At 36.3% G+C, this 11281-nt stretch overlaps 1 protein-coding gene across 1 annotated transcript; it reads right to left on the bottom strand.

Moving 5' to 3' along the window:
- Positions 1–1327: 1327 nt before the first annotated feature.
- Positions 1328–8751, bottom strand: CCNB1IP1 (cyclin B1 interacting protein 1; the record flags this gene model as incomplete). Its single annotated transcript, XM_082648332.1, has 3 exons — positions 1328–1531; positions 3306–3639; positions 8455–8751. 3 exons carry the CDS (start codon positions 8749–8751, stop codon positions 1329–1331), a joined length of 834 nt encoding a protein of 277 aa, XP_082504458.1. The 3' UTR covers position 1328.
- Positions 8752–11281: the final 2530 nt, after the last annotated feature.

Raw genomic sequence — 11281 nt, 5'->3', positions numbered from 1 at the left:
GAAGAAAACATTACTTGCTTGCTATTAAATTATGTAAAGCAAGGGCATTCACTTGCCTTTCTGCAATAACTAAATATAAAATATCCTCAAATGATTTCAGTATGACTTTTATTACCTAAAAAACAATGGAATTTGGAATTTAGGGTAATTCCATTGTAGTTCCTCCCAAACCAGTAACAATAAATCATAAAATCTAAGAGGTAGAAAAGGCTGTAAGGATAATTTAATTCAATCCCTCACTTTACAGATGTAGAAACAAAGGCCCAGGAAATTTAAACTCAAACTTGCACAACTAACAAATGGAAAAAAAAAAAACTGGAACCTTGATCTTCTTCCTCCCAACCAGTATACTTTCAAGTCTTGCCTCTAATAGGATGTAAAGTTACTGAAAGTGTCCTTCAAATTTCTTTCTTGGCTCTACATTTTAAATAAGTTTCCTATGATAGTAGTCAGAAATGATCACTATTTAATAAAGAAAAACAAGGAATAAATCATTAAAAGTATTTTAATTAGTATAATCTCTTGAGATCAACAACACATTGGTAAGTTTTCTGCAGTAGAAGTGCATTTCTAAATAAGTAGACCCAGGGCAACAGCTAGCAAAAGGGTAAAGAAAGTAATTTTATTCTAAAATAAATGCCAAAAAGTCAACTTTACAAAATAACTTTATCAATGTGAATTATTTTTAAATAGAAATAGGAACTAAACATACATGCATCAAATTGTACCTTCATTCACTGACATGAGCACACCTCCAAACAAGTTAATACAAGGGCAAATACATTAAATATATACAAATAAATGTACACACCCAAGTAACAAGCTACAGGCTCACTCACTATTTCCTGAAACCAAAATCTTCACATAAACATACTGCCAAATGCAGCAAAAAAACAATGTAAAGGAACATACATATACATGTATGTATAAATACCAGAACCCAAAGTGACATGTAGCCATATAACATAGGTGCTTATATAGTATGTTTAAAAACATGGCCTATTCAGAAATACCCCAGACAGAAACAAATGGTGATCTACAAAACACCCAATAATACTGTAAGCTTTTCACTACCAGTGAAAACTCAACAGTTCACCCTAAAATTGAGTTTAATAAAACGCTTACACCTTAAAGAATAGAAACAGAAAAGGAAACCTGATTCTGAAGCCACCCACCACTGCCACTGAATCTCTTATAAGTTGAAAATGTGAAGACAACTTCGAAGACTCAATACAAACACAGAGAGGGTGGTGACTCCTATCTAAAACAAAGATTATTTACTAAATGAAATCACTGAAAGTAAACAGAGAAACATTCTGTAAGGTGAACTAAATTCTTTTTACTTTAAAGGCCCTGCTAGAGACTTGCTGCTGCTCTAATTCATTACTTGGGGAGGCAAAACTAAAAAAGCTGTTGGTGGGTTCAGGTGCTGTGGGAGAACCCACAAAAAATGGTCTGAACTGAAAATCTCCATCTCCACCACCCCGATTTCGAACTGGTGTACTGTCCAAAGGAAACCTGGAGTTGTTCCCTAGGAGAAAAATAAGGGAAGAACTTAAGCATCTATTTCCTTACAGATCTTTTGGAACAAAAAGACAAAGTCATTCAATAAATACTGTAACAGAACTCAACTCCTATGAGATGGATAAAACATAAAGCTTGGATAAAGAAAAGGACTATGACGGTCCCCTCCCCTGACCACAGTATATATACCATACCTTCTTCTGTGTGCAGTTTCCAATGATAGCCATTATCTCATCACCAAAAGTAATTTAACGCAATGAAATACTTTAGTAGAGCTAGAATTTATAGTACCACAATTTCATTCATTATCTATTAATCTATATCAAAGGAATAACATATGTATTCGTGTGTGTGTGTAAACTTTTAAGAACAAATCTTTTTTTAGGATTTCCATAAACACTCTGGAAAACATATGACAACCATGAAAACCTGGCACATATTTATGACCCGAGATCAATTAGAATAGCCTTAAGAAAAATTGTACAATAGATCTAATAAAATAAGCATTTAACAACTTCCACTGAACGCATCCTTGGCTTTAGTTACATAACTAAAGGAGAATGCTGACTATATCTGCTTCAAGCCAACAATGGTAGCAAGAGGTAAAAGTATTAAAAAGGTAAGTGTGCACAAAAAGAGGAACAGGTAAGAACTGGTGAAAATGAAAGAAATTGAAATAAATGTGGATCGTGACAAGGAAAAACTAAGAACACCTATAATGCCCACAAACAATAATACTTTGATTGACTAAATTATATGATTAACTGAAAATTAAGAAGAAACTTATTTTTGTTTCGATTCTCATATCTGATATTTTTCATCTCATTACTTCATGCCTTTTCTGGGACATCGTCTCCTCCCCCACAATAAAATTCAAAAAATGAGGTTTTATAAAAATCCAGCTCAAGATTTTTATTTTTTTGTGTGCCAAAATTCATTAATAGCATAGTAAAAACTATTGGATTCTGTTATATCAAGAGTAGTATAAAGGGGAGAACTCAGGAAGAGATATGAGATTCATTGCATCTGACAAGGCATCTAATAAGCAGAAAAGCTAGACTGTACATTTCCATGGGGCAGGAATCCTATCTGGATAATCCTTATATCCTCATTGCCTAAGATTATGCCTAGTAGCCTGGCACATGAATCATGTTTGGTAAATATTTGATGAATGTATGAATGAATAAACAGAAGAACAAACAAACCAAACAACCGACAGTAACTTAAGAACTGTACAGTCAGTATTGTCACGGGAAAGAAACTAAAACTTGGCCTTCTCAGAGGATAGCAAATACTTAAGAGTGTGGGCTCTGAAGATAGCTCTGTGACCTTGACCAATTTACTTAAACTTTATGTTCCTCAGTTTTCTCATCTCTAAAATAGAATGATGATAATAACACCTACCTCATAAAGTTTTGAAAATAACACAAATACATGTAAAGTTATAATAGTCTCTAGCACTTAGTAAGGAATCATTAAATGTCAGCTAATATTATTATTATTACTGCAACTAAATAGCTTTTCATTTGAAGTGGCAATTTGCAACTTTAATTTTAGAATTATTTACTCTGTTCAAATAAATTGAAGATATACCTTAAATGTAAGCAAATAAAATAGATAAAAGTAATGACGGGCAGGTTGACATGCAGATGAAGAACTTAGAGCCTACTACTACTCTAGGTCTCTGGAGTCTCCACTAACTGCTTGGAATTATGCAAGGCACAGTGTGAAAAATCACTGATTTAAAGAACAGATATTGGATATTACATGTCATTTCTTACCTAATGGGAAGCCAAAAACACCAGACTGTGCAATCATAGATGGTTCAAGGGTACCATCTTGGTTAGCAATAGTGATATTTCGTAGTCTAAGGCTATCATAGAGGCCTTGGAGCTTTTGATACTGGCGATTTCTCTCCATAAGTTTCTCAGAGATGTCAGTGAACTTTTTCTTGTATTCTTCTAGCACTTTCTTCATGGAGGTGACCTCCCCTTTCATAGAGGTCAGTTCTATATCCTTGCTCTGTATTTGCTGAGTATATATCTTCTCCAACTGTTTCAGATGGCCCTCAGCCTTGCTGAAATTGTATTCTTGATAGAGACGCTCCTGGTGTACCTGTCCCAAGACAGAAAAGAAAGATTTAAGGTAATAAATGCAAAGTTGTATATTTTAACTTTATATTGATACAAACACAGAAAGAAAAGAAAGACACACATACTGAGATGTTATTACTTTAAAGTTTAGAACCAGGTTAAGAAGCAATTAGGATGTACAATAGGATGGTTATTATAGAAAATAATACGCCATGTCACTAAATGCATAGAAAAAAAATCTGGAGGAATATTCTCAAACCACTACAGACTACCGAAAGGTATTTGTTTAACCTTAACAAGTGACATGTAGCCCAAAGGTTTCTAATATATAATACTATATTTCAAGTAATCCATAGTGTGGATAACAGATTATATAAGATAGCCCGCCCCCAATTATCCCTGCCTCCTAGTACTTATATCCTCCCCCTGAGTGTGGACAGGACCTGTGATTAGAATACAGGAAAAATGACAGGATATGGCTTCATCAGTACATTACATAAGAATATAAGGTTTGTCTTACTAGCACACTCTCTCTCTTGCTGGATTTGTGGAAGCAAGAGGCCAAATTGGAAAGGCCAACAGGCAAGTAACTAAGAGCAGCCTCTGGGCAATAGCCAGCAAAATATTGAGGTCACAGTGACTTTAAGTATAGACTTTGCAACCTTCACAAAAATTAACTCGAAACTGATTACATATCTAAATGTAAAACACCAAAACTATAAAATTCCTATAAGTTAACATAGGAGAAAATCTAAATGACCTTGGGTTTGGTGGTGACTTTTTAGATAAAATACCAAAGGCACAATCTATAAAAGAAATAACTGACAAGCTAGACTTCATTAAAATTAAAAATTTCTGTTCTGCAAAAGACAATGTCAAGAGAATAAGAAGACAAGCCACAGATTAAGAGAAAATATTTTCAAAAGACACATCTGGTAAGATATGTTCAAAATATTTTCAAAAGACACATCTGATTAAGAACTCTTAAAACTCAACAATAAGAAAACAACCCAATTTTATAAAATGGGCCAAAGACCTTAATAGACACTTCACCGAAGAATATATACCGATGACAAAAAAGTGTATGAAAAGATGCTCCACATCATATGTAATCAGGGAAATGTAAATTAAAACAATGAGATACGACTACATACCTATTAGAATGACACAAATTCAGAACACTAACAACCCCAAATGCTGTCAAGATGTACAGCAAAAGGAACTCTTTCATTGCTAGTAGGAATGCAAAATGTTATCACCACTTAGGAAGATAGTTCAGCAGTTTCTTACAAAAGTAAACATACTCTTGCCATACAATCCAGCAATTGTGCTCTTTAGTATTTACCCAAAGGAGTTGAAAATATATGTTCTGCATACAGATATGTGTAGCAGTTTTATTCATAATTACCAAAAGATGGAAGCAATCAAGATGTCCTTTAGCAGGTGAATGGATAAATCTAACAATGGAATAAAATTCAACACTAAAAAGAAATGAACACTATCAAGCCATGAAAAAACATGGAAGAAACAAACTCATATTAGTAAGTGAAAGAAGCCAATATGAAAAGGTTACAAACTGTATTATTCCAATTATATGACAGTCTGGAAAAGGCAAAACTGTGGAGACAGTAAAATTATCAGTGGTTGCCAGGAGTTGGTATTAAGAAGAGATGAATAGGTGGTGCACAGAGGATTTTTAGGGCCGTGAAACTACTCTGTATGACACTGTCATACTGCATACACATCATTATATATTTGTCCAAACTCATGGAATGTACAACCCAAAGAGAGAATCCTAATATAAACAATGGACTTTGGTGGGTGATAGTGATGTGTCAATGTAAGTTCATCATTTGTAACAAATGTACCACTCTGGTGGGGGATGTTGATAACGGGGAGGCTGTGCATGTATGGGGACAGGGCATATAGGAAAACTCTGCACATTCCTCTCAAATTTGCTGTGAACCTAAAACTGCTTTATAAATAAAGTCCATTAAAGAGAATAAAAACAGGCCCTCGGTCTGATAGTTCATTAGAAAGTGAATGCTGCCAACAACCACATGAGCTTCAAAGCAGATCCTTCTCCAGTCAAGATTCAGATGAAACTGCAGCCCTTGTCAACACCTCGACTGCAGCCTTGTGAGACCCTGAGCAGAATCCATGCGTAGACTCTTTTTTTTATTTTTACATTTTTTTTTTTTTTTGCGGTACGTGGGCCTCACTGTTTGGCCTCTCCCGGTGCGGAGCACAGTCTCCGGACACACAGGCTCAGCGGCCATGGCTTACGGGCCTAGCTGCTCCGCGGCACGTGGGATCTTCCCGGACCGGGGCACGAACCCGTGTCCCCTGCATCGGCAGGCGGACTCTCAACCACTGTGCCACCGGGGAAGCCCCCAAGTGTAGACTCTTGATCCACAGAAACTGAAATAATAAACGTGTGTTGTTTTTAGGCCACTAAATTTGCTGTTTAAGCCACTAGACTTGTTATACATCAATAGACAACTACTACACACAGAAACCAATTTTGGCTTATCTTTGGATTCACTGTCCTTTAAATATTGACAGAAAGTGAAATATGACCACTCTTTTTTTTAACCATTTTTTAATTTGCCCATTCTATATAGTTTGATGTAACTCTACCAAGTCTGGGTTACCTGTCCCTATAATGTGGTCCCATAGCACTTTCTACTTCCCTTATCATTATCGGCATGAAAAACGTATTGTAAATGTTTGGGTTTTTTCTTTATCTTTATCACCACTAAACTGTAGCCTCCTTGAAGCTCCTTATATATTGTTCATTACTGTATACCCAGCACCTAAGATGGTGCATGAGATATAAGTGTTTCCTGGCATTCCTGGCATTCAAAAAACTGTATGTTGAATATATATATATATATATATATATAGAGAGAGAGAGAGAGAGAGAGAGAGAGAGAATGACTAATAGGAAAAAAAGTGAATAAATGAAGTAGAGAAAAATCATTTCTGGCTACTAGTTCATTCACTGGTTTCCACCACATCTGAAAAGATGAGAACAATACCACATGTTCATGTTAAATCAATACTACCCCCCCAAATTGGAATCTACTTTAAGACAGAATGTCTATTCATTCAGTCAATAAGTATTTACTGAGACTTAAGACCAGTAATGATGGTCACTGAGGACCCAGAGAAATACAGGAATCAAAACTTGACCTAAAGAGCTCTCCTAACTAGAGAAGATGAACAAATATATAAATAATTACAATACAGGATAAATAATACAACAAAGGTAAGCATAAGAAGATACAGGATCATGTAAGAAGAACACCTTACCTAGAAAAATATAATGATAATATTTACTTGACAGATGACAAATAGAACCTTTAAGAAGCATTATTATAAATGCATATACAAGATATAACAATATACTCAAGGACATGATAAAAGTTCTCCACAGGAAGGCCTTTCTAAGAAGGAGCCAAAGGCAGAAATCAAAAAGGGAAAGAAATAAGTATGTGAATTTGAAGATAAAAATGCTCATCACAGCATTTTTAAAAATAACTTACAAACAAATTATGATACAATCCTATCATTAAAATTATAATTACATCAAATACTCAAAAATTTTAAACTTCTGTATGTCAAAAAAATCAATGAAGACTAATAAAAGATAAGTGGAAAAAAATTTTCTAGTAACATCTGAGTTAAGTATATGTACAGAAAGAATTCTTTCAAATCAGTAGGGAAAAAACTACAGCAACTAAAAAAACAAACTGAAACAGGCAATTAATAAAAGAAAAATACATTAAAAATATAAGAAAATGTGCTCATCTAAAAGTCATCCAAGAAATGAATATTCAGAGAGCAATAAGATTCTATTTTACCCATATCTAATTGGTGAGTAGAAAGTATGGAGAACAAGCACCCTCCTACACTTCTTAAGGGAACACAAATTGACATGATCTAACTGGAGGGCAACTTAAAAATACTACAATTTTTAAAACTTTGACATGTTTAAATCCACTTTCAGGAACTTAAACTTAGCAAAATATTAAGGATATGAATTTAATGATAACTGCCCATCACAGCATTTTTTAATAATGGAAATAAATTATGATATATCATGACCATTAAAATTATGATTATAGAATGGCTAATTTTTAAATATTTAATAAAATACTCATAACAGGCATAATATATTATCAATTTACCTGGCCACTGAAACAGTGTCTGTGGTATTACCCTATTTTTGTACAGACAAAATATATTATTTTGCCTATATACAAAATATATAGACTATATATATACATATATATATATATTTATACGCAGAAAAAGTCTAGTAGGGACTTCTCTGGTGGTCCAGCGGTTAAGACTCCACACTCCCAATGCAGGGGGCCCAGGCCCAGGGAATTAGATCCCACATGCCACAACTTAAAGAGCCCACATGCCACAACTAAAGATCCCGCATGCTGCAGTGAAGATCCTGAATGCGGGAATGAAGATCCCGAGTGCCGCAACTAAGACCCAGAGTAGCCAAATAAGTAAATAAATAAATATTTTAAAAAGAGAGAGAGAGAGAACACACAAAAAAAGAAAAGTCTAGCAATACACAAACAAAAATATATCAACACTGGTTATCTCTGAGTGATGGAATTATGGATGGTTTTTATTTTCTTCCTTTTGGATTTTCAACAATAAACATATTACTTTAGAAAAAAAGAAAATTTATTAAAAATAAAGTTTTCCATACATTCATTAAAAAATAAATACAAACACAGTGAAGGAAAAACATTAGAAGCTTTCACATGTGCCTCAAATCATATCCTCCAGAGAAACTAGCCTAAGCACTAACCTGATAGGTCCAGAAGGCCAGTGCTCGGGAGCTAATGTCCAACACAATCTCTGGTCGAAGTCCCGCCAATACCATGGCTTTATATTCCTCTGATGGACTGAGTTCTGTGCGGACAATATCTAGCTTTCCAGAAAGAGTACTGTTGCAGGCAGGGCAGATAGCTGGTGAACGACTAAACTCACCGCTGCCATGCTGATCACAGAATATATGAGAGCAAGCAGTGACCCATGCATAACCAGAGAGTTTGATGCGACACTTGCGATAGTTACAAAGCAGCATGTCTTCACACAAAGACATAATAGATAATAAGGCTTCCAGATGCTGAAAAGAATCCAAAAAAGGGGTAAATGAAAAAGTCAAATTGCAGTAAAATTAAATAAATAGATAAGTAAAACGTTTTTATTCTATTAAGACAAAATAATGTACCTTTTATTAGGCTTTTGTATTTATTATAATAAATATATAATATTGATTTCAGTCACCCAAAAATACTGGGTTCCTTCTTTGTGCAAACCACTACCAAGGCCATGAAAAAACTTTTTAAGGAAAAAGTTAAAGACACAGGTGGTTCCACATCTTACTTACAAGTCAAAAATATATGTTCATGGAAAAAAACGGTTTAGGAACATTTACAAAGTACAAACAAATAAAAATTAAATTAGTGCTTTTTGCCATTCCTCAATACCTAAACAAAAATCCAAATTTATTACCCATTCATAGTTCGCTAGAATATTTTAGTATCCCTTCTCACACTTGGAAGATATAAAAGTCCAGGCACTGATTTCAGGCATTCTTTAATGCAAAGTATTTTAAGTTACGTTTTTAGGTTTTCATATATGCTGATTCCTCAGATTCTTTACCTGTGCTGCCTTGACTAAAAAAGAGTAGTAATCTGATAGTATTAAATGGAAACTAACCTAATTCATCCAAGTAGTTGACATTATGAAGCCTGAAAATCTATATAAAAGCAGATTTTATCACCAATTAAACAACTCACCTATTAATATAAATACTATTCAATGCTGCGCTTCTATTTCAAACATTGGTAAAAACATATAAATACACGAGTTATTTTTCAATATAGTGTTCACTGTTACTGGAGTTTTACTAATCCAAACTAGGCAGCAGTATTCTGAATATACCAAAATTAGTCATATATTGTATAAAATAATAGTAACACACCAATTATACACCAAGGGAAAATGGTCACATTTATGAACTGATAAATTCCGTCAAGAATGTTGCCTTGGTCATAGGGGTGGACAAGAATGCTCTGACACCTTTACCCCAAATGCCCCAGCTGAGGGTGTCTCCACAGGTATAGGCACCAGGCGGCCGGAGTTATGAGGCCTATTTTCCCGCCGGCAGGGCAATATGGCGAGGGGTAGCAGAAGAGATGGAAACAGTTTGGAACCTGAGCCCCTTCTCAGGCAGAGCGAGAAGCGCAGCTAATTCCAAATTTTCCACAAGGTGGGAGAAAGAGCCAATTTAGTGAGCTGTCCAAGTTAGCGAGGACCAAGTTTTGAGGGTTAGACTCACGGAAACTTCAAATTCGCGGCCCGCTTTCCGCGCTCGAAAGAGAAAATACTAACGACACTAATACCAATAAAATATCTAACCGGAGGCGCCCAGGAAAAGCGCGGGAAAACGCCGTTGCCTCCTCAACTCCACGACGAGCGACGATTCGCCACGGTCGTCGCCACTACGTCTGAGGGCGCATGCGCGGAGTCGCCCGGGCGCCTGCAGGGGACTTCCCGCCCGGCTTCCCGCCGCTCAGGATCCTGGGACCCGCCGGGCTGTGGCACCAGCGCTGTGGGCGGTTCCCTCCCCCCCCCCACCCCGCTCCGCCGCCCGCCCCCGGTACGTGCCCCTCAGAGAGCGAATCTGACTGGGCCTGGCCTAGGTTTCCCACTTGGGAGCCCCGCAGATACTGTCATCGTGTGCTCTTTTCAGCCCTCGACTGGCACAAGAGTGACATCCTAGCTGTCATGGGCCTAACATTTGAGGTCAGAGCAGAGTGCGTACAGTTGAGAAGCTAACAGCCTCTGAGTACCCGCAGGTGTTTGTCCTGGGAAAATATGGGGAGTACCGACTGGGCAACAAAGGCTTTCTAAGTATTTAAGGGAAAAGTCCCCAAAATTGTGCGATACCTATAATTTGACACCTAACACCTCTGTGTTGAGGTAGATTCTGCCATTTTTTAAATCCATCTTGAAATAGACATCTTTCCAGCTTTTCCACATCCTCTGTATAATATTAAAGAACTTTTCTTGATTCAGAGTCTGCATTATGAACATTCATTGCAGCTCTAGGAACGAAGCAATAGGATCGGGTGTCACAGCTGTTTTGAGGTCATCTGCCTGTGTGCTTTCCTGGACCTGCTTGTAATTGTTTAAATATCGGTACTGGCTTTATCCTAATGCTGTTACCTGTCACTGTTTCTGTTCTGTGCATACTGTATGACTTTCTGCTCAATCTATGAGTCTATTAGAATTCATATTAGAAATTAAGCCAAGAGCTTGAGGGGTGCTCAGGATACACGCCTTAATACTGTCTTTTGTTGCCACCTTTCCAGATAATGTGAAAACAGTATGAATTAGTAACAGAAACAACCCAATAAATCAGGAACACAATGGACACTAAGCCCTGCAAACCCCTTTATGGGTTGTGAATCTGTATACTAAACCTTTCTCCTTCAAACAGAAACCTATCCTGATTAAACAACTTTCTGCTCGTTTTTTGTCTATTTGCAACTAGTTCATAGTAATCAGGGTCATCTTGGCCTTTGTATACTTTTCCTAAAACATCTGACAGTTTAGAATAGAAA

This window comes from Grampus griseus (assembly GCF_964374135.1).
Source record: "Grampus griseus genome assembly, chromosome: 2".
NCBI lineage: Eukaryota > Metazoa > Chordata > Mammalia > Artiodactyla > Delphinidae > Grampus > Grampus griseus.
This window is presented reverse-complemented; position numbering and strand designations above follow the sequence as displayed.